Source organism: Aedes aegypti, chromosome 2 (genome assembly GCF_002204515.2).
Source record: "Aedes aegypti strain LVP_AGWG chromosome 2, AaegL5.0 Primary Assembly, whole genome shotgun sequence".
NCBI lineage: Eukaryota > Metazoa > Arthropoda > Insecta > Diptera > Culicidae > Aedes > Aedes aegypti.
In genome coordinates, this window is record NC_035108.1 from 205,758,828 (window position 1) to 205,784,492 (window position 25,665).

The 25,665-nt window shown below is 37.1% G+C and overlaps 1 protein-coding gene across 9 annotated transcripts in view; it reads right to left on the reverse strand.

Annotated features, from left to right (window-relative positions):
- LOC5570333 (coronin-6) overlaps positions 1-25,127 on the reverse strand; it is a 69,853-nt gene extending 44,726 nt beyond the window's left edge. For 2 of the 9 annotated variants that reach the window (XM_021843797.1, XM_021843792.1), the window contains exons 1-2: positions 24,962-25,114; positions 12,021-12,490 (exon numbers count right to left, since the gene is read on the reverse strand). In XM_021843797.1, the coding sequence (XP_021699489.1) occupies positions 12,021-12,218 (198 nt within the window). In that variant the 5' untranslated portion in view covers positions 12,219-12,490; positions 24,962-25,114. Of the gene's footprint in view, positions 1-12,020; positions 12,491-20,221; positions 20,243-20,559; positions 20,974-24,902 lie in introns of those variants that run through there. The other 7 variants (XM_021843793.1, XM_021843795.1, XM_021843794.1 and 4 more) reach the window with 7 other exon arrangements.
- Between the last annotated feature and the right edge of the window lie 538 nt (positions 25,128-25,665).

A 25,665-nucleotide genomic window follows, 5' to 3' on the forward strand; every position in this document is an offset into this window, starting at 1 on the left:
AAGGCCGGTAGTCCTTTAAAGGCATAAAACGTGGACGATGCTCGAGGAGGACTTGCAAGCACTTGGAGTCTTCGAACGTCGGGTGCTTAGGAAGATTTTTGGCGGTGTGCAGGGAAACGGTGTGTGGCGGCGAAGGATGAATCACGAGCTCGCCCAACTCAACGGCGAACCCAGTATCCAGAAGGTGGCCAAAGCTGGAAGGATACGATGGGCAGGGCATGTTGCAAACATGCCGGACAGCAACCCTCACACTTAAAAAAAATTACGGATTACGGTGAAATTTCACCGTAATCTCAACAGCTGAAGCTTCGGTGAAAAATCACCGAACAAACTGCAAAATCTTTAAACAAAATCATAAAGAAAAACAAGAAAATGGCTCGGATCGGGGATTGAACTCCCGACCTACCGATCAGGAAGCAGACTTGCTATCACTAAGACAGCTTTCACTGCTTGTTAGTGGTGTGCAAAAACTGAAACAAAAGGAAGCTCATGCTTGCCATAGCGACTGTTACACGATTTCACTGAAGTTCGGTGAAAATAATGCTGTTACCGAACTGTTCGTTAGTATTTCACAGGGTTACAGTAAAATTATTTGTGTCACGGATTTTCTCCGGTAAAATAGTTGATTTCACGGATTTTGTCGGTAAAATTGTAGATTTCACAGGAAAATCTGTGTTTTTGTTGTTTGCACTTCAATTTCGGTGATTTATTTCACAGGATACTGCGATTTATTTTAAGTGTGCTGCAAAGATGGTGTTTGCTTCGGATCCGGTTGGTAAAAGAAGGCTTGGAGCGCAACGAGTTAGGTGGGCGGATCAAGTGCGTATCGATTTGGCGATCGTGGGGCACAACCGAGGATGGAGAGATGCGGCCACGAACCGAGTATTGTGGCGTGAAATTTTTGATTCAGTGTTATCTATTTAGATGTTAACTAAATAAATGAATATCTACACACATATCTGACCTTTGTGACGTTGATGAATAAAGTTTGTCTCGATTGTTTTAGGTTATCCAAGAACATCAGTCATGGCCTTCGAACCTACTGGCGTAACCAAAGTTCTCTCGAACGTGTATACTAAAATAAGCTCACCCTTCGGCACTTATCGTTAGAATTTCTATTTTATGTCACTGATCGCTAGTTTTCGATAAAGATTAAGGTTGGTCCTTTCGGTTTACTCAAATTGGTGAGTGCTAACAAGGTGAAAACTCATTCTACCACTCAAAATCAAGATTAAAATAGTCAAAATCCAATATGGCCGCCAGATGTTTCACTTAATACTTCTATTTTTCATCTGACTCGAATAATATACCGATTGAAAACCTGTTTCTTTGTTGTACTAAACATGATGTTTCTATTGATTGCACTCGCCGTATACGTCAAAATCGTAGAACATGATATATAAAATCGTTCATTTCATATGATAAATAACATTGCTCACTTATTTTTTGTAGCCTTTTCCTCAGCTTTCTGATGGTAATTTCAGAATTCAAAACTAGCGGTTACACTAGCGAATGTCAAGGGTTATACTCTAGAATTGTATAATTTTTCATGGTCGTTAAACTTAAAGCCTGACAACGTTTATTTTCATGATCTTCCAAAGATCACTAGTTACGTTTGTAGATATGAAGGTCTGCTTCCCACGGAGTTCGTGACTGACCTAGAAAACCAAAGCAAATTAGCCTTACATAGCATAGGGTAAAATGGTCCAAAATTACACTTTAAGGATTTGTGTCGTTTTCTCTTAATGAGATCTACATTTGACGCCAATCGAAGTCCTCACAGTAAGTTTACAATATTTGCTAGCTACCACCATGAAAAAATTTCCCAAATTTTACGGTTATAAATCGTGTAGAAAAGTTGATTGAAAAATGGGGGTTGTTTAAAATGACCGAATGGATGGGGTAGAGTGCCATTTAGTATGGAGAACTAGAAGTAAATAGCCAAGTTTCTCAATGAATTTAGCAAACAAGTGAAAAATGTTGAATTTCACCGGGAAATTAAGTAAAAATCTATGAGTTTATGTCCAAGCGTTGTCCAAGCGGCAACTCTTAGGTAAACATATTTTAACATCGTTATCAAAGAATACAAATTGAAACGTTGTAGGAAGAATTTAATGAGGTGAGCCATTTTACCCCATCAGTGCGTATTTTGAACCATGTTCTCGTTCTTTTATCAATCTAGTCCCATTTTAAGTCTATTTGATACCAATCTACCAAATTCCATACAAACTAAATTTCGATGACCAAAAAGTTATTTATGCAACAAGTTGCAAAACGAATAGTTTACGAATGTTTGAAACGTACATTTAACTAGCGAGGCCTGCGGAGTTGGATAAATACGACGAGTACTGAAAAGATCGAGTTTTGCAACGAGTTGCACACAACATTTTTTGCAATTACAAAAAATCGAAGTTCAAGTTGCATTATTTCTAGGAACATTATTCCTATAGGCCTTTTCATGTGACAAGTCCGTCTATGCATTTGTTCACATCGGTGGAGGACCGGTGCAAACACGGGACTGTCATTTGCATAGACGAACTGTCAAAAAGCTTCAAAATCAAAATTGTTGTGTTATGGTACTCAGATATTAATTTGCCAACTCCCAAAACAGAGCTAAAAAGTACTACTTTATGAAACAGTGCTGAATATACTGGTCCAGCCCATTATGGGAGAAAAATAATGTTGTATAATTCCACGAAGAACCCCCCAGGATTATTTCTTAGGGTTAGAGGAAGACTTCCTGAAAATTTCAGCTCATTTGGTCCTTCCATGAACTGGCGCATTTGAATTGGAGTTAATGTAGGATTTCCAGCTCAAACAGCACATCATCTACTTATTGGTTCATGAAAATTGTTGGTCGCGTTCAATTTAACCCAGAATGTCAAAAACACTACTTGACACCATGGCGAACAATATTGTAGAAGGTTGTATCATGATTAAAATTGATAAAGTTGGTGTTTTAATTATCTGAAGTCGATTTGTTAAACTCACACAATACTGATTTGTGTTTCTTCAACACAGCTTAGTGATAGCCACTAAGTGATGATCTAAGCCTAACTTTCAACAACTAAAATGTTAATGAACATGAGCTAATATCCAGATATGTTCGTTAGGGTATCAACTAGCGTATTTGTCATTCCGGGCTCAATTGAACGTGATCAACTAGTATACTACCGAAACAGTGACGTAGGGTCAATTTTCAATATATTTGAAACAAATATCCCATACAAACTTCGAATGGATTGCGCCAGCTGGTGGAGCAACCAATCGAGTTGAAATTTTGAGACAGCTTTTCTTTTACTCTAAGGCACATATATAAGGGGGTGCCACGTTGAGTTTTCCACCTTTTTTGTTTAAGAGCCAGTCTAGTGCTGAATAGTAGCACTTTTCAGTGCTGCTTTTGTTGGTGGAAGAAGTAGGCCGTTCTTTTTTTTTGTTATATGCAGATGATGAATTCTGAGTAAAAATAGGATCAAAATAAATATAACAACAATTATCGTAATTGCTAAATAAATGATACATGCAACTCGATGCAAAACTCGATTTTTAGCATTCGTCGCATTTATGTAAGACTCAGGCTGAAAAATCTTCATTTTGCAGCTTGTTGCATTAATAACTATAACGTAATAGTAGTTTACGGAACAAGTTGCAGAATGATGATTTTTACAGCACGAGTCGTAAATTTATCCTACGAGGCTTGCCAAGTAGGATAATTACGACGAGTGCTGTAAAAATCGAGTTCTGCAACGAGTTACGTACAACATGTTTTGCAATTCCGTAGAAGACCGCTTGAGGGTATCAGAAATTAGGTAAGGTACAGTGGGGGAAGTGTATCAGTGGGGTAAGTGGATCATTTGTCAATATAAAGCCTAAATACTTGGAAATGTTGAATGTTTTCGCACCATTGCTTCGTTTTAGGTTATATTCTTACGCTCACACTGATACTATTGCAAAACTGGTACTACGCGTACACTAACACAAGCAAACTTTTAAGCTGCAAAAAGTAATTAATTTGAACATTGTTTTCCATCAATCAAAAATTCATTGTATCTCTGTCTAAAATCGAATTCTATTAATTTTTTCGACACATGGTGAGCATTTCAGTTCTAATTGAATGAATCACAATGAAAAATATGTCATTTTTATAAATAAATACAAATATATTGGACATGGTACACTTACCCCTACTTATTAATAGGGTGGGGTAAGTGGATCAAGAATAATTATCATTTATTGGCAGACTGCTTACGAGAATTTTAATAAGCTATAATATCCGCAAATGTTGTTTTCCTTTATTTTGTTCCATTCCCAGCTTGAATTTGTCAAATTGACCATAGAAAATTTGCATTAATCCACCTAAAAGTTTTTTTTAACCTTTCTTGTATAAATAATATATAAAAAGAATAATAATTTCAAAATTCACACGGAACTTTTCGTGGTTTATCTAAGCGGAGTTGAAAAAGAGCAAAATATACTTATTTTCCAATCGAAAGCATAGTCTCGTACATTATTTGACCATATAAATTGTTCTAGACAGATGATACACATATATTCATAAATAAAACAGAAGGATTTCAGTTTGTTATTCAAAAGTAAATGTAACTATTAATTTTAAACCAAGAGTGTTTTTCGAAAATATCGTTAGAAATGATCCTACAATACTTCAGTGTAACTTATGCGTATAAATGGATGAATTTTCTCCAAATTTTTCTAGTTACAATGTTTTTTTTTGTTCTAATTAGTATGAACTAATATATACATACTTTTTATTATATTTTGATTAAATAAAGATACTTTTTAATTTTAAAGTAATAAAATGTAACATTACTAGCACTAATAACAAGTGAGAGGGTAATATCATTCTTATTAAACATAATCATACTACATTTATTTCGAGAACAGTTTTTTTTAATGGTGATCCACTTACCCCACCATGGTGCGGAAAGTGGATCATTTGGCGCAAATTTTTAAGTCTCTCATTCTCAATACATAACAATCAGAAAAATCGAAATAAATGACGATTTGAAATATAATAGTCCCTTATTTGTTATCCACAGAAAAAAGTTTGAGTTAAACTATTCATGTTAGCTGTACATAACAATGAAGTTAACTATTGATTTTTCTGTATCCACTTACCCCACGGTACCTTATATCAAAATGCATTCACCATTATTTTACAATTTCTGGAAAATTGTTGTGTTATCATTCATTACGCAATTCAAAACAGTTGCTTAATGAAAAAGCGTTGCGTAATGAATCATTACAGTAATGATTATTCCCGCACTGCACACTTCAGTGCAGGAAAGTAGGCCATTTCATGACAGATTGGCGAGATGAAAAACAGCCTATTACGATGAGAAAGTGCAAAAAACAAATTTTATTTAAGTACTTATTTCTATTTGAATGGAGGTTTCAGTGTATCGTTGAACAATGCGTGGTGAATCAGAACACTTTACAACGATATGTCATCAAGTGCTTCATGAAGGATGGAATGGAAACCACTCCTCGGCTACAAAGATTTGACTCATCGTTTCGTCGCTCAATTCTGAGATCCGTGTATGGGGCTTTCTTCGGACGAAGTAGCTAATGTGCGAGTGGCGGAATTTCAGCGCACGATGTGAATTGTTTGCCCCAACTGTTGAACAAGAATTTCAATTCGGGGTGACATTAATGCAATTAAGAATTATATGCCACCGTGGGTGAATTGCATACCGGTTCAATTACAATGTGTGTTGATGCTTTTCAAAGGTAATTGCACTTGTGTAGTGTGATTTAGAATTGAAAGTGAAAGGAGAAACGAAACGTTTGATGGACCGTTTTGTCAAATTCAATTCAACCCATCGAGTGTTTATACGACAAAAGCGAAATAATTCGTTCCTTCGGCGTAGTTCAATGTTGGACGATGAGTCATATTGTTCTTCGTCTTACATGAGGAAGAGGAAAAGATAGCCACGAGAATAAACTTTCGCACTGTTTATGTTTGCTGATGCAGGAGTTGCATTTGGTATATGCAGCAATCTGTTCAAAAATGTGTGCGCGTGTGCATTTAAACAGTGTTTTTTGTCAGCATGTGACGGACTGGTGCAGCTTAGGTCGTTCATAAAACAAGCAAAGCATGCCGGGCAAATCTAAGGTGAAGATGAATCGAAGCCAAATCTCAAAGTTTCAAGAGCGCAAATCCGGAGAACCGAACACCCGTTTGAGCTGAAAACTTAATCGTTTGGTCACACCCGCTAGTGATTAATCGATTAAGTTTTCAGCTTAAACAGATGTTTGGTTCTCTAGATTTGTGCTCTTGAAATTTTGAGATTTGGCTTCGATTCATCTTCAGCTTAAATTGTTTAACCGCGCTTAACACATCTCCAAAATGGATGGAAAGTGTAAGAATAAAGACGGATTTTTATACAAAATGAAATAATTTCTGAAACTTGAAATGCGTGCTTACAACAACTTCAGTCTAGTTTGTGAGATATTGACTGTTGAAAATGCAAAATTTTGACCATTTCAGCCAACTTGCATGCAAGTTTACCAACTTGTATGTCAATTTATTTGACTTATTTACCAAAGAATTCAAACTTCATGTGTATAACAATATTTATCAACAAAGTTTATTACAGTTTCGAAGCTCAAAAGGTATTTTTTATGGTTTCATAAAGTATTGTATAAACCAACCGATTGAGAAAATTTGAAATTTCATTTAAAAAAAACTAATACAATTCCAGAAAGAGAGACTAATAATGATTTCTTTCTCAATAATTTCTATTATTTAGTTTGAATTTGATCAGAATCAGAATAAAATTATGGTATGAAATCTAACTTTCAAAAAAGAAGTTTCGTATCGTATGTTATGCTTTGTCTTGAAATGAAACAGAAGAAAGAAAAAAATCAGTGCGCATCGTACCTTCGTGCGTATACGAATTCTCTCTGCTCTTGGAAGTTTATTAAAAACTACCTGAAGCTATAAAACATTCAGTGCTACAAAAACAGTGCTAAAATTAAAAACGGTACATTTCAGTGCTACTAAAACAGTACTTTTCAGTATTATTATATCTAATATTGATCCCTTCGTGATTCTTGTTTGGACCCGTGCCTTCGATTTTTCGTTGGACCCGTTGGCGAAAGCTAGCGGTGGTAATCCTTCTTGGACACCGTCTTTCGTTTATTCACTAAACATGGTTGCAACTACAAACAAAAGGAAGAGTGAAGCTCTGAATTCACAACTTCCTTCCAGAAAAGTGGGATTTAAAACTGTCACTAAACGTGGCAAGAATGGAAGAAAGGACGTTTCTTCGGAATGCGAACTTTCTTCCAAGGGTGAAATGGATAATGTTGATAATTGCATCGAAATGAGCAATCAGTTCGATGCTCTAGACAAATTTTGGAACCCCAAATCGAAGCAGTCTCTAGCCCAGGCTCTTTGATTCAAGTGAGGAAACAAAGAGTGCCGCCTATCGTGGTCAGTTATTCCGAATTTGAGGGATTTAGGCAGGAGATCTTGAACTACATTAGGGGAATCAAAGTCTCCTTCCAAATAGCAATGAAAGGAGACTGTTGCGTTTTGCCGGAAACTCTTAAAGGTTACGAACATCTTCTCAAACATCTTGAAGAGAAGAAGCACACTTTTTCTACTTATGACGATAAAACTGAACGTTTGTTCAAAGTCGTCTTGAACGGTCTCTCAAGTGACTAGAAGTCACCTGTAGAGATCAAAAATGGAATAAATGATTTACTTGGATTTTCCCCAGTCCAGGTAATTATTATCAAAAAGAGGACCCAATCTGGCATTGTAAGGAAAGGGCTTTCTCAAGAATATTATTTAGTTCACTTTAACAAAAAAGAACTAAATAATATTAAAGCTTTAGAAAAAGCAAAACTTATGTTCGATGTCCGTGTGACATGGGAACATTTCCAGAAACCTGGAGGAAATTACCAGAACCCCACTCAGTGCCGTCGGTGCCAAAAGTGGGGTCATGGTACAAAAAATTGTCGCATGGATGCTAAATGCATGATTTGCGAAGGTTCTTCTCACGTCAAGGACGTCTGTCCAGTGAAGGAAGATACCACCAAGTTTATATGCTCGAATTGCAGGGGCAATCATAAGTCAAATTTTTGGGCCGTGACAGGCAGATGAAAGATAATATCCGTTACGATAACGGTCTTTTCCAGAATTTGCCTGGTAGAGTTTCGAACAATGCTCATTTTTTAGTTAACGATCATTTATTAGGAATCATACCCATCAGGAAGATTATAATTATGCTCATTCACAAACTAATTTTAATCCGTCGGGTATCCGTTCGAATCGTTCAATTTCGAACGTATCTACACAAGGAAAATCCTTTGCCGATATCGTAGCAGGTAATTTGAACTCCTCCCCTATTCGTACTATGAGTACCCATTCTACTTGTTTCAAATCAAATGGAAAAAACCCTGCCGCCACAGTAATTTGCTCCAAACTGACTTGCGAAAATTGACTCGCAATAAGTCAACAAAATTTGTCATTGGTGACTTTAATGCCAAACATCGGTCATGGAATAATTCTCAAAGTAATTCCAACGGCAGAATTTCATTTGATTAATGCTCTTCAGGATATTTCAGAATATCCTATGAAGCGATTCTTAATCCTATCAGCTCCACTGACAATTATTTACGTGCCGACTGGAATACATATGAAACATATATTGATTCTAATCATGATGTTAACATTTCTTTACAAACAAAACTTGATATTGACAATGCTCTTGAAACTTTAACAAATTCCATTGTTGAAGCCAGGAGCATTGCAATCCCAAAATGTGAATTTAAATTCGTGATTATAGACGATGATCTTAAACTCTTGATTCGTCTTAAAAACGTGAGGAGAAGGCAATTTCAACGCACTCGCGTTCCTGCTATGAAAATTATATGGCAGGATTTGCAGAAAGAAATCAAAAAACGTTTTTCACAATTAAGAAACAAAAAATTTGAAAATAAAATTTCTCAATTGGACCCTGGCTCTAAGCCCTTTTGTAAATTATCTAAAATTTTGAAAAAAACCTCAGAAGATTGAAAGAGGTAAACAAATTATTACTAACTAATTGCGAAAAAGATCAAAAACTTGCTATGCAGTTTGAAAGCGCGCACAATTTTAATTTAGGATTTACTAGATCAATTGAAAATCAAGTTACTCAGGACTTTGAAAATTTTCTCAATCAAGAGAATGTTTTCGAAAATTTCTGGGAGACTGATTTGGAAGAAGCGAGAACTATTATTAAAAAAATCAAAAATATGAAACATCCTGGCGATGATGGAATTTTCTACATCCTCATCAAGAAACTTCCAGAAAGTAGTTTATCATTCTTAGTTGACATATTTAACAAATGTTTTCAATTAGCATATTTTCCTGACAAATGGAAAAATGCTAAGGTTGTACCAATTTTAAAACCACACAAATATCTTGCAGAAGCTTCTAGGTATCGTCCAATCAGTTTGCTTTCCTCCATCAGTAATCTTTTTGAAAAGGTCATTTTGAACAGAATGATGGCCCACATCAACGAAATTTCAATTTTTGCCAATGAACAGTTCGGATTCCGCCATGGACATTCGACCACTCATCAACTTTTACGTGTAACAAATTTGATCCGTTCCAACAAATCTGAAGGCTATTCTACTGGCCTTGCTCTTCTAGACATAGAAAAAGCAAGCGACAGTGTTTGGCATGAAGGTTTGATTGTAAAATTAAAGAACTTTAATTTTCCAACATACATTGTTAGAATAATTCAAAGTTATCTGTCAAATCGTACACTCAGGTTAATTATCAGAACTCCAGGTCTGAAAGACTTCCTGTAAGAGCAGGTGTTCCCCTAGGCAGCATTTTGGGACCAATATTATACAATATTTTCACATCTGACTTACCTGAGCTACCTCAGGGATGTCAAAAATCCTTGTTTGCGGATGACACAGGCCTCTCCGCCAAAGGACGAAGTCTACGTGTCATCTGTAGTCGATTGCAAAAAAGTTTGGATATTTTTCTTCATACTTGCAAAAATGGAAGATTTCTCCTAATGCTTCAAAAACTCAACTGATAATATTCCCACATAAATCAAAAGCTCTTTATTTAAAACCTTCAACTAGACATGTGGTTACGATGAGAGGGGTTCCAATAAATTGGTCAGATGAAGCTAAGTATCTATGGCTCATGCTAAATAAGAATTTAACTTTCAAAAATCACATTGAGGGCATTCAAGCCAAATGTAATAAATATGTAAAATGTCTCTGTCCCCTTATCTAATCTAATCTAATCTAATCTAAGTGCTTGCACAGCCAATAATGAAAAGCATCCTGGAAACACCATAATTTCTTCTAGTGTTTTCTTGTCAGCATTAATATTTGCAGCATATCGAAAATATGATACAAGTATTAAAATGGCCAGGCCCACTGTGCAGACTTGGGTTTGAAGGTAATTGCGAAATTCACGGCGATCAAATTATCCACGAATGAATAACGTGATAGACGAAAATTTTTCAATTTAAGGAAAGAAGAAACGGGGACAACCGTACCAACCGTTTCATTCAGGGAGAGATAGATCGAATCGTTGGAAGTGGCGTTGCTAAGAAAGTTAATGCACACTCCATAGTTGAGATCGGTTTCCTGGGAAGGGACAAAGATATTTCTTTCTTATGTCCTGGCATTATAGCCTCGGCTAAAGCGCCGTTACTCGCTCTCTGAAACGAAAAAAACAAATTGTCCCTCTCCCATTATATAGAAATTTACTTTAGTAAGCCAAGACCATCGATCATCAACTTAAAACCATTATCACTAGTCTTCTACTAAATTGAAGAATGGTAAATGGAAAGCTCTCACCGAACACTTCGAAGTGTCTGAACAAGAATTGAATGTCCGCTAGGGGTACACTGCTCCATTCATCGAGACCTTAGTAGCTGTCCTACTGCTTTTTCTTGAAGTCACCAAGCTTGATACTTCCAACACACTGTTAACCCTTCAGCTGCGGTCTTGACTGTTGTACACATTTTTCATTCATTTTGAACACTATCCACATTTGATCACTTCAACTAAGTTGCTTTCATAAAACCTAATATGAAAATTGATCAGCCGAAACACCAAACTATTGTATTTACGCTAGTGAGAAAATCCGTGACAGGAAAAAAAATCGACTTGTCGCAAGCAGAGCTTACTACGAGCCTAAAATGTCTCTATCCCCTTATTAATAGAAAATCAAAACTTTGTCTTAAGAACAAGCTTTTGATATTCAAACAAATTTTCAGGCCAGCCATGTTGTATGCTGTACCAATATGGACTAGCTGTTGTAATACCAGGAAGAAAGCTCTGCAGAGAATTCAAAACAAAATTTTGAAAATGATTCTGAAGCTTCCTCCCTGGTATAGAACCAATGAGTTACATAGAATATCCAATGTTGAAACATTGGAACAAATGTCAAATAAAATAATTAATAATTTCAGGCAGAAATCGTTACAATCTTCTATTGCCACAGTTAATGCGTTATATATTTAGGTGAAGTTAGGTTAAGTAAATGGAAAACGTGTTTTTTTTCTCTTATAAGCAGGTGAAATAAACTCACCTGTAAAAATCTGAACTGCTACGGCAAATGAAATGTAATATGTTGGTAACAAGTATGTAATATGTTGGCATAGAAAGCTCTCAGTTAAAAACTGTGGAAGTGCTCATAAGAACACTAAACACCTAGATATAAGAAATGAATGTAATGATTGGAATGATACTTATAAAGAAATATTTAAAAAAGAAGAAGGAAGATTATCTTAGTAAATTCCGTACGCAAGGCTGAGAATTACTAAAGTATACTTAAAAAGTATCATAAGTTGAGATATTAAGTCGTGCAAAATCATTAATCTTTTAACATTAATTTGATAATAAATCTTATATAAATATAATTTATGTCATAACATTCGTACTCATGTATGATTCAACACTCGTCAGTTTTGATAACTGTCGTATCCTGTTGAAAACATTTACAGCGCATTGAAGTAGAACCGGTCTTTACATACCTTATTATGTGGCAGTACAATGAAGGCACCTCCGCCTGCCGACTCGACGATGATGGCGAGGAACTTCGGGTTGACCGCGCAGAACGTGGAGTCCCAGCTGCTCTTGGAGACCCTGATGTTGTCGTAGCACTGTTCCCGTTTAAGCGCCTGGCCGTAAACGTGCCGAAATTTTGAACTTCTCACAACACGAAACGACATTTTGCTCCCTCAGCTCTTCTGCTTGGGGGGTTTTTCGCTTTGCAAATTTTGACTAACTTTGAGGACTTGGAACGCACTTCTTCTGATCTGTCGCAGCACTCCCCCGATATATGCTCTACTGATTACTTGGCAATTTTCGACACCGGTAATTTGGGTTACACACAATTTGGAATTTCACATTCACATTGGATTTCGAGTAATAAAAAACACTAGCACAATTTGTTTCCTAATGGTAAAAAAGCACAATTTGTTTCGTCACTAAAATTTACAACCTGGAATGATTAGGAGAAAAAGATAACGTCAGTTAATTTAATCGATAACTAGCTCGGATATGAATGGTAGGTCGTTACTGATAGCGTTCGTTGGTGCTCAAAGATTGAAACGTCGTGACATAATTCTTCAATTCCCCTATAATAATTGTGAATTGCTACGGCAAATGCGTTGTAATATGTTGTTAACAACATTTTAATAAGATCTTAATTTAGTTTTTTTTTCAAAATAAGATGATAATATTGCCTAGATATAGGAAATGAACATAATGTTTGAAACTAATCCCTTGTGGGACCTATTCCATAAATATAACAGTTTAAGTGTGGCTTTTTAAACAGTGTCACGGTATGTTCAACACTTCGTTTTGAACTGTATGTATTACCAGTTATCAGACTGGTTCATATCAATCTCATAATGACCGTCAGTCGCGTGAAAGTTTATCACTGGCGCGCGGAGTTGGTCAGTCGTTTTGGAACTAGAGCGCCGCTGCAAGTGACCGAACAGGTAGTCGGCTATCACCAACTCGAAAGCATTGCAAGGTGGTGGAACGCAGGAAGGAGCAAGAAACAGACAATCTTCGGCTAGGAGGATTTTGTCGATTGACGAGTGCTGGCTGGCATTTGCGCAGGCCGTTAAATCGAATTTTGAAGCGCATGGATGATGTCAGCGTTGTGGATTTAGAATTTATTATTGACGAGGCTCAACCTGACGCTGCGCCGGTGATTATAAACCAACACGAGGACGCAGAGGACGGGTGTGGTGACTGGCGAATTATAACTTTGTTGAATGTGGGTTTGTGAAGGTGTGATGTTTGGTTGTTGTGGAAAGCGGTATCTGATTGTCAAACTAGCTGATTGACTGCCTTGATGTTTATTGTGACACGATAATCACAAAATTGATAACAAATAAAAGCCTCATTTGTAATCAGATGCTTTACCAGTAGCACTGCAAGAATAGGAAAGTTAGGAATAATTTAGGTTCGATTTCCGGTCGGTCCATCGATTTTTTCGTAATGAAAATTTCCATGACTTCCCTGGTCATAGACTGCCACACGATTATAGTTTCCATTCCAGGATTCCCGTATTTCCCGGGATTTCCATATCTCCTGGTGAGTTACATTCAATTCAAGAATTAACCATCTCTATTCCAACAAAAACTATCGCAAAATGCTGTGCGTGCCAATATGCAGACTGTTGTAGAGCAAGTAAAAGCTGTTACTAGTGCAATCGAATCATCTTAGGAATTCCTTTCTTCAAAATTGACTGATTTCGATGTTCTTAAGAAAGAAAACATTCGATTAAGACAGGAAATTAAAGAGATGAGATCGTTACAAAGCTCCTTGACGGCTCTGGTTTACAAAACGGAGGTGGAAATAGATAAGCAAAACAAAATATCCGTAATGAATAATGCAGTTATTTGGGTGTCCCTTTTAAAAAAACTGAAGACCTACCCGGCAGTGTTGCTCAGACTCATTTTCCCGAAAATAACATTTTCCGAACTACGAAGCCACGAACTACTACAACCATGCTCTATCCTCCTAAGATACACAGAAAAAAATCCGTTCTCGTATCCGTGAACAGCAGACGTGAACTCGTCAACAACAAAAATACACCGTGAACTAGATCATGTATACGAGACCAATCATGGTAGTTCACGGTGTATTTTTGACAGTTCACGTTTTCCAGAACGCTTTTTTGAGCGTGTAGAAAAGCAGATGGTTAAGCTTGAGTACTGCACACAAAATCGATCAATTTTGATCCCAGAGAGCCACAGTTCAAGTTTCGGTGAAATGAAATGAGTGAGTGAGTGAGTGCGAATCATTTCACCGAAACTTGAATTGCGGCCCACTGAGATCGAAACTGTCGGATCCCATGTGCAACGCTCAAGCCCAACCACCTCCCCCTCCATCTCAGGAATACAACGCACAGGTATAACAGTTCATGGCTTCACAATGCGAATTTCGGGGAAATGAGTCTGGTCAACACTGCTACCCGGCATCTGTTCGAAAATATTTGTCGTTGACATTTCAGTTTATTTTAATGCTCCAAGTATGTGCATGAAAATAAACTGAAATTTACAACATATTTTTAGCTGTGTAGTTCTCGAAGAGAAAAAACAGTTTGGTCAACTGGTTTCAACCTGAGACGAGACTCGCGAAGACGGTCTTCTTTTTCTGTGATTGCTGAGTTTTTTCTTATTCCACTTTTTGTTTATGCCAATCATGCGCAAGCCGTTCAAACTCTCACATGAACCTCTCAGCAAAAAAAAATGATTGCGTTTGCATCACATCTAATCATAAATAGCCTTGAGTGAAATTTCATGCCAGCAAACGTAGCTGACATTAGAAATAACTAATCTTGTGTTTAGATTTATCAGCAACTTTGGAAAAAACTGCTCCGTCGACTGAGGTTTTTAATAACAGTTTATTGTGAATACAATACTTTTCACTTTTGCAGCCATAAAAACGGCGGGCTGCATTTGACGTTTCGTGACAGTGGCATCTGGGCTGCATATGACGTTGATATTTTTCCTCTTCGCGAGTCTCTCTCAGGTTTCAACTATGGTTGATCCCAAGCTAATGTGTAAAAGCAAAACTACTACCGTTACAATTCGCGATGAGCTTACTCCATCATCAACTTACTTACTAAATGGGGCCCAGATATCCGTAGCGGTAAACGCGCAGCTATGCAGCATGACCATGCTGAGGGTCGTGGGTTCGAATCCCGCTGGTCGAGGATCTTTTCGTAAAGGAAATTTTCTCGATTCCCAGGGCATAGAGTATCTTCGTACCTGACACACTCCTCGGCTTCCATAAAGCAAGTAACACGTCAACATTTCCCTCCCATCCCCAAATTGACCTGCATTCGGACGCAGCCGGCGCCGTTATTGTTTGTTATAATAATGAGACCACCAGTACTTACACATTGAGGATGCTACTGATCCCGAGTAGTGTCTGTTGGTTCCCTGTGTAAGTACAGCTGTTCTTGCAATAACGGAGTAGCATCTGCGGGCGGTCAATCATGCTCATGCTCATGGAAGACGTAGGACGCATTCGAAATGATACGATATTTTATAAATAATAAAAGTGATCACACGCAAATTTTTTCATCTATAAAAACATCAGTGGACAGAAAATCAACAACAGTTACAAAAACCATAGTAAACCATCGGCAAGTAGAGTTTGAAACATTTTTAAATACAATTGATGCTATTGATAATGTATCGGCTACACTGAGTAGAATACAAAATGCTTACAACGACATTTTACATTGTTGCACAAAAACTGTGTCGCGGAAAATTAAAATAAAAAACCATTGTCCCAGGATGTCCTTTGATCTCTCGGTGTTGATAAGGATTAAAAATAGTTACCTAAAAAAGGTGAAACGCAACCCGAACGACGCTAATCTTAAAGCAATGTTGAATCATATAAGTAAAAAGATGTATTCCAGTATACCAAAATTGCCTGTAAAAAACAATGGTTTGAAAAGTTATTGAGCACAACATGCTATTCGAAATTGTGGAGCAATATCAATCAAATTTTTGGAAGAACAAAAGAAAAACAGAAAATTTGTATCAATAATGCATCAAGCTCTGAGGAGGAATCTTGTGGAATTCTCAATAATTACTTCACGACAGTAGGAGAGGAGTTGGCTAGGAAAATCCACAGACTCCCAGGAACAAGTCCATATAATCATCTAACACCTATAAATAGTTCCATTTTCCTGCGTCCCACTAATCCCAACGAAGTGATTTCCCTTATCAACGATCTAGATTCTAACAAATGTCCCGGAGCAGACAATATTCCGCCATCAATACTTAAGATGAACTATGCCAAATTTTCAACAATTTTATCCAACATGTTCATCGAAATTATTGCATCAGGAGAATATCCAGATTGTCTAAAAATAGCCAAGGTAACTCCGATATTTAAGTCCGGTGATCCTAACTTAGCCTGCAACTATCGTCCAATTTCCACACTTTCAGTATTTAACAAAATTTTCGAAAAGCTTATCGTGAACAGGATAATACAATTCTTCAAGCTGCGTAATGTTCTATATCCATTCCAGTACGGATTTCGGCAAGGTTACAGTACCACTTCTGCAGTGGTAGAGTTAGTCGACTATGTAATAAGACAAATAGAGGCGAAGAAAATAGTTGGAGGCCTTTTCATTGACTTGAAAAAGGCCTTCGATACTCTGAACCATAAAATTTTTTTGAAAAAAATGGAATACTGTGGTGTTTGAGGTCTTTCCAATCGTCTCATTGGTAGTTATTTAACCCATAGGTTCCCAAACTTTTCGAGTGCGCGACCCACCTAGCTGTCTGGCATATTCTTCGCGACCCACCAGGTGAAAAAAGTTGATACATTAATTTTTCCACTAAAATTTTTTAAGTCTATCGTTACTTTTTTGAAAATGGCATGCACCGCGAACGTTTAAATTACAAAGTCTACGATGTTGCTTACATTTCAATGTGACTAATTCTCGTTCAATTGACAACAGCAACAACAATCACATCGAAATATTATATTCCACCATAATACATATTTGATGGGAATATAAACTTTTCATAAAATTTTACGAACCAAGGAAAACAGTTTTTCTCAGCTAAAAAGTTATTTATTTTTTGATATTTAAGATAATAAAATCGTCGGCTTTCACCTGAAGTTTTGGAAACTTTCGAAGACTAGCGGCGTAATCTCATGTGGACTGGGGAGCTTGAAGCATCACATCTGTTTAATTTATGGAGAACCATCAAAGATGAAGTAGACGGGCCACCGGAGTACTTTGAAATAGATCCAGCATTAGTTGGCCTCGATATTACCCTTGATGGAGAAGGAAGCGCTGTTTTGAATGAATGTGCTCCTAATGATGTTGATTGTAAGAAAGACGGGAGTGGTTATCTGTTCATTTTTGTAGTAAGGAAATCAAATTGATATTTTCAGATCAAGATGAAGATGCGAACTTTTTTGAGCATGAACGCCAAACCTGTGAAGTTATACAATTGGAGAATGACGAACATATGTTTGAGGAGTTGAATTTTGAGCGTAATTGAAAGAAATTAAAATTGAATATTTTTGTTTTTAATGTAAACAATACTTTAATTAAAGGTGATCGCTCTGATACGGTAGAGAACATTTCTCTATTACTGGGCTGTTCCGCAGAAAAAGACAAAGCTGTAGAGCGTAACTCAGAAGCTCAATCTTCTATCAAGAAAAGGAAACGATGCGCACCAACAGTTGCGACAAGTGAGGCTTGGGAAGAGTTTTATAAAGACGAACAAGAAATAAAACAAAACAAATTCAACTTGCAAATCAAAAACGACAAGAAGTACGGAAACAAAAATCATTGGAAAAGGAAGAACAGAAGAAAATAAAAGCCGCGTTGAGGGTACTGAAGCAGCATGAAAGAGATGAACTGAAAGAACAGAAGAAGAAAGAAAGAGATGCAGTAAGAATTGAAAAAGCTAAAGAACGCCTGGAGAAAATGAAGAACAAAATGAAGAAACAAGCAAAAACGATAAATTAAGACAATGCAAAAACTATAGACAATTTAAACTTTACTGTAATTTCATCTCCACGATAACTGTTTTATTATTATTTCATTTACTATTGTAGTTATAATTCGACTTAATAAATATATGTATGAGACACTGAGCGCAAAATCAACATATTTTTCTTCAATGCACTCTCCATGTAAAACATTTTTAAGTGAAGGGTTCGATTTCACTTATTGTATTGCTGGTCACCTCGATAGTTGAGCAAAAAAAAAATTGTCGGTGATTGTAGCACAGTCCTTTGCTACATATTTTAGCATGTGTCATCTTATTGGATCTCTAAATAGTCGAGCCAATTTTGCTGAGTAATGGTGCGTCTGGTTGTTGGAATCCCGGCATAATACAATCCAGTCTGTAACATAATTAAAAATTGAATCTTATTTATTTCCTGTTCAACAACCTGGAACACTCAAACAAACTTTTCCTTTTCCATTTGAAAATATGTGAGTGAGAAACAGCCATATTGAAAGAAGCAAAAGGATTTTTCCAAGAACAAGCCTATAATATTCGATTGATTTTCAACGACTCGTTTAAATAAGGTATTTTTCAAATGTTAATCGCATCAATGATTTAAATTGTACAGCATAAAATCAATAGTGCAAATCATTATATTATTTAATATATTCTGTAGTTTGTAGCTCAAATGAGCAAAATTATGCGTCATTCGATCACAATTAAAACAAAAATAATGAAACAAATTTATTCAATTCACCATGTTCGGAATTTGAGACAAAAGTGTTCGGAATTTGAGTCAGTAGCATAATTGGTGTTCGGAATATGAATCAAAACTGACTGATATAGTTTTCAATTTTAAGCCTTAATTGTTTGTTTTTAAATATTTTTTTCGATGGTAACGTAAAAAATACACAAAAAGTCATCAATGAAGTGAATAACAGCCACACAAAATTGTGAAATTAGTTAATACAGTAACACTTAATATGCAAAAGTGCTTAAGTGTTCGGAATTTGAGACAAAACGGTATATTTGATGTTCTGTGAAAATTTCATTCGAATCGGTCCATAAATAACTGAGATCTAGCTTACCAAAGTTGGTCATTTTGTATGGAAAATCAAAAAAGTTGCAAATGTTTTGTCCAATACTGTATATATAAACAAATATAAGCTCTAGCTTGAATTGATTTTTTTGTGATAAATAGTTATTAGCAATTATTAAATACTGACTAATCGTTCAAGGGCAAGATATGAGATTTATGAGTAATTCTCTATCATATCATGTGTTGCATGGCATCATACATGCATTATACAGCAAAATTCCTGCGTTATTCGTGGTAGAACGTTGCCCTGCCGACCAAAAAATCATCCGGAAGCGTGATGATGATATCATTCTGGCATTCTGGCTGCCTATGATGGATGCAGCATAAAGTCTTCTCATTCTTTGACTGCTCTCGGTTGTTTCATCCACTTGCTTCTGCTTGCGTTTCGATAACAGAAAAGTCAGAGCTTGCTGATCATCAGAGCAATCATAATTTATACCCGCTTTCCCTTTTATTGCATTCTCCACATTCTCATTCTCATTTCAAGCCTGCTTCCTCTTAGTGCCATGCAGATATTTAAAAAAAATGTGACGAACATGATGCTATGCTAAAGTACTTCTATATGGTCTCCGATTCTTTTTCAGGAATATTTTCAAGGTGCACCGAATCAGAAAAAAAAATAAGCTGACTGAGTTCTGACGTTCGCGGCCACAAAAAATAAACACACCCACGGAGTTTCAGCGGCGAAAGGTTGATTTTTTGCCGCTGTTTCTTCGTCTATATCTATGACACACCACACCATACGAAACAGACCAGTCAACTGACTGGCTGAATAGCAGGCGACGACGTCAAAGAAAAATAAAGACGTTGTCGTGAAGTGGATTTGAACCAAGAAGGCCCTGGCTGCTTGCCTGCCTGGAGATAGAGCTTGCTGAGGCGACGATTCTAGACGAATTTTGGGGTCTCGCAGGATAACTTTCCCTCGCGCGCAGCATTAAACAGAGTGAGGTGCGCTTCGGCTACTCTGGTTTTATTTTCTTCTCACGCCAACTCTCTACTCTATATGCTAACACATCATTTGACCTAGTTCGCGTACACCGACACGATCAACCGACGGTCAGAGTCAACGGTTGGAGAGTTGGTGAAATTTTCGAACCGCTCTCGATATGGTTACTAAGATCACCTCATAGTCGTCTCCAGACCTTGGGCAAAATCTAATCTTCTCGCCTACTTTGTACCAATCCTGGGGCTTCGATATTTCTTAACACCATCGAACGAAAACATAACCTCCAAGAGAGTTACATACACCCCATAACGTAATACAGTCCACTCTCCCTTACTCGAAATTCCGTATCTCCCATAGTTAAAGTTTTTTTCATGGCTACTTAGATGGTCCCATGGATAAAATTTGCACTGGTTGTGTTCTATAACATGACACCTCCCTCGGTCGCTCCAATATCAAGTTATGAAGAGTTGACTGTAGCACTGATACAGAGGTGTATATGATTACTGATATCGTACCGCACTGTTCTTCGTTCAGCACCCACACGGAACCCGGTTCTCCAGTCACTGATTTTTGGCACACGGTTCGCACTGCAGCGCAACAGATTGCTATAGCACTCACTTGAACACTTGACGCGTACACACGACTAGTTGTTCGCCACTCCTACTTCACAGTCACTAATGGCAAGGACCTCAAAAACTCAGCCGAAAATTCACTCTTAGTGTACTTCACATCACAATCGTTCGCTCACAGTAAACACGTCATTTTCGAACGGCCGAGATTTTACTACTCAACAGTAGGACCTTTGCTGCGACGGGCCTTTTTGCTATCTAGCCGAATATACTGCCACAGCAAAAAAAAAAATACTGCTGCTCTGCGGCCTAATACACTCTTCCAACTCGACTCGACTTTTGCTGCGTTTACGTTACGCCACTACATCCACACACTATACACACTATCTTTGCGGTGCTTCGATTTAGGATTTTTGTGTGAAATTTTACTGTATCGAATTATTAAACTTAGACAGTACATTATTACGAAATAGGGAAGGTGTACCGGTATTCGCCATGTACCAGTTAGTCGCCTCCACGTATATGGCAACCCTAATCCCACCTAATGGATTTGACAGCAGCCAAGATCATTTGAGTATCCGCATTGAAATGCATTTGAGTATCCAACGGTTGCTTAGAACATGTTGGATTCGAAAAGATGGCGGCGCCGCATACTGCTGGTCGCCTCCCCGGATTATATACCGTTTTACGATTATTTCGGGTAATTTCGGGTGAAATTGATCATTATTCACGTTTATTTTGTCTGTTTTCTATAATGTTGACAATGCCAAATAACTGTCATAGAGATCTTCAAACATTGAAAATAAACGGATCATCGACGTAAAAGGCTCGTTACTTCCAAAAGCAGTACGATGAAATCTTTGCTGCAGAAGGGCGCCGCCACGTAGAACCCTTGGAGCGACACGGAAATTCAGCATCGAGAGCAATCGGGAGCAGTCAACTTCACCGTTCATGAGTTTGGCTATAAAAGCAACTTGTTGGGTTCTGCGTCGACGATCCAGCGTATCCAAATCAAGCAGCCTACAGCGATCAGGATATGGCGGCAGATTCAGCGGATCACGCCAAGGAAGATTCCGCAGTGCTAGTCGGATAAACTTCCGTTGCACGCTTTCTAATCTCAAGCTCCACGATAGTTGATAAGGGATTCACACTACAGCAGCACTCTCTAAAATAGGTCGTATGAGTGAGCAATAAAGAACTTTCAGACAATGCGGATCAGTGAAACCTCGGGAGATTTTTGCTATAAATCCAAGCTGACGGTTAGCTTTCGCAATTACATTGGATCGATGCAGATTAAACGTGAGCTTGTGGTCCAGCAAGACTCCCAAATCGCAAAAACTATCGGTTCTCTTAAGAACGACGTCATTTACAGCATAATTGTGCATAATCGGTCGAGTTATTCGATAGAACGACACAACTATACATTTCGGTACACTCAGCGTCATACGGTTCCGTCTACACTGAGATAGAATGAACACAGTGTTCAGCATTTGAATTTGTTGTTCCATACTTTAACGTCAAAATAATACTGAACAAGTTCAAATAAACATTTTTTTTGGCACACTCAACAGCTAACAGTTAGACGGAGAAATTAAAATTTGTCCAAATATCAGCTAATTCTCGAAAACTTATTCTAACAGACTCAAGTCAAAAAAGTATACAAACTTACTTTATCGATTCTACGTGTTTCACAGACGAAATTCTACACGTTGCGCTCTGAACCAACTCGATTTTTCAATTTTAAAACGTTTAATTTCCGGATTTACAAAACGACGAAAGTAAGATTCTCAACTTTCGCAACTTAACCACTACTTTCGCCGCCCCGCTGTATGGAGAGACAACCCAAGTAACCACAAGCATTAAGGTATTACCGTATTTTAACTTTAATTCAACGAGTGCAATGCATCATTGCTTTTATTCTGCAATATGCGTGCAGTAATGCTTTAATTCCATTTTATGAATGCAATGTAGCATTGTTTTATTGTAGCAATGAAATGTGCATTAATGAGTGATATACGGTCACCATTCAATGCTTCATTGCATCATCTTACTTAATGCTTCATCGCAACAAAAATGGCAAGATTTCATTGCTCTATTTATCGTCAAACCTTCCCTCACTCAGGCAAATAGGATAAAGAAATACTTAAATATCCCTTATGAAAATTTGCCACAAGAAATCTTGTTGAAATTCGTAGATTTTTATTACGAGAAACCAGAATTTGAAAACAAAAAAATAAACAACAACCTGGAATTGAACCAAAAACCTTACGATTGATAGGCCCGTGCGTACACCACACGGCTATCAACGATTCAATATGCCGAGGCGATAAAACGATACATAAAACGTGAAGATTTAGCCCCACACAATGAAAACAAAACAAAATCTCAACAGCAAAAAAGCGACAGCCATGGTAAACTTGGAAGTGCAACAGTCGTGTCCACTTACTTATTGCACACTTCACCCCAAATTGGACTATCACAAAAATTATAGAGTGCAAAAAAGTGTGATAAATAAGGGTGCACACGTGCATCGGATCATTAAAACGTATTCGTTACACTTGTTCCTTGAACCACAAGGAAAAAGTGCACTAAAAACACTATCATGATTTGACGTAACCCTGAGCTGCTTCCACACTTTGAAGGAGCTTACACACTTGGGACGGTCCAACTTGGAGTGAAATCGACAGTATTTATCACTGGCAACGAAAGGGTTCTACTTGAAGTTGCACAATTTTCCCGCCCAAGACATGCAGCATTCATGGTCCGGAGGATAGGCGCGACGAGTCATCGAAAACATCACACATTTAATTTAGGTTCAAATCCCACCAAAGGAAGTAAACAAAATACACATATGAATCATACCAAAAAAAGCAACACTGACCTGACATCCAACGAACAAAAAAATTGTTTTGTGTTTCTATTTTTGATCCTTTTCTTCATGCATTAAATACACTTTGGCTAAAGCTTTTATACGGTACAGGCCGTAACTATACTTTAGCAATTGCTAACATAGAGCTAGGAAATGTAGCCGTATTTACACTTTAATAGCGCCCTTTTCCACTTTAATACTGCATTAATGAGACATGTAATGCAGTATGACTTTATATGCCATATTTTATAGAAGCATATAAAGTGATATTGTTGCAACTATATACAGCTGTACGGTTACTTGGGAAAGTGACTTAACCACGAATCAAAACAAAACACTACTTGAGCCGATTTTACACTGGTAGAAAAACGTCGAAAGTAACTGAATAAATTGGCTTATCATTATGTAATATTTTTTTTTGTGGGAAATAACAGGAACTCCCTAGTTTTTGAACGCGAGCTTAATGTATGCAAAATTTAAGCGATGTACACGGCGAAAAAAAATTAAAAAGTTGATTAATTTTAAAACAGTTTTAAAAGACAGGTTGTGATTCTTCTGAATTAATTTTCTCAAAACCATATGAAAGTTACTTACGTCGATTTGAAAAAGTAATCGAGAATTCATGCCAATCAGATGCATTTGAAGTCACTGTTGGACTTAAGTGTTCGAAATATGAGTCAAAACGGTATCTAACAGAAATTCAATTATTGCAACCGAATAAGCAAATTGGTACGAGTTTTGGTAATGAATTCTGGTTTGGGAAAGTATCTTAAGCATCCTCACAAACGTTCAGGTTTATACCATGTTCAAATCCTTTTTCAAAACCAGAAGTTTATAGATGTTTGTCAATACTACACTGTACATGATTTTGAAATTTTACATTATTGTCACAGAAAAAAAAATTCTTAACACAAAAAACTTTACAACACACATTTGACAATAGTTACGGCAAACAAAGTTTATGATCTGCATGTAAAATTGATACTTGTGCTCCATTAGGAAGAAATGGAATCTTGTGATACTGTGATCAATTTCACCCAAATTTACGGTACTATATAATCAACTGTATGAAGTGTTTATGTATACATTAACACCAAAAATTCTCCAGACACAGTTTATTTTGAAAAATGATATTCATATTTTTATGAATCATGCACACGATTCCTCACTTCCATCAAACCCATCCAGTTATTCAAAACACCTCACATGGAAACGCCGCAACGCCTCTATCTAGTTTCGTCGTTCTGATGAACGTATACTCGTCAATGTATAGACAAGACACTCAAATCCAAGCCGTAAAAATCGCGTACAACACTGAGAGAAAGGAGCAGAAACAGCACAAAAATTCCTTCACACATAAACGCCCCCGTCTTCTTCGTCTCGACGATTTTCGGCAAAAATAATCTATCCGTTTTCTTACTGAAACTGGACACTACCGTACGATATAGTGACACCCCTGCGCCTGGCGCCAATACCTACATGGATAATAATCACAAAATTCAACAATTTCTACGTCTAAAACTTGTAACAAGAACTCAAAAAACTGGATATATTTAATTTTTAATGTATCACGATCAATCCAAAAAAGGCAATGATCAAGCTGGGGCTTGCCCGATGTGGCAATGGTATGGGTGTTCGACTTGAAGTTTTAAACGTTAAAAATAGTTCCTTCGCTCGTCACGAGTAGAGCGCTGCTGTGCTTGTGTCAGAAAGTGGTGGCTTGAACCGTCTGTTGGATATGTCATTTTCATCAATTTATAACGCTAGCGAGCAGCGTTAGTATAAATGTATAAGGACTTGTAATTATTTTGCATTCAACAGGTTGCGCTCTCATAAAGTTCTCAATCCCTCTACCGGCAGCATCATTTTTTTTATCGCAAAAATGTTTAAATTGTGATAACTTTTAAGATTACATTTTTTCTGTGCCATTTCTCTTGGTGTTTGTTTTGATTATTGGTCATCTAGCGCCGAAGATATTCCACACAGGCTGTATGAGACTCTTAGAAAGTACAATAAACATCAATTTGTAAATTACAGATTTCTTGGAGACTACTCAATCGATTTGTTTGCTTGCAATGTAATCTCCAAAACGTATGCTTGCAATAACACAACATTTATGTTTACCTCATAGATAAATTGCTGTTATAGTGCCCTGATCCTGTTAGTTTGATCCATAATAATAA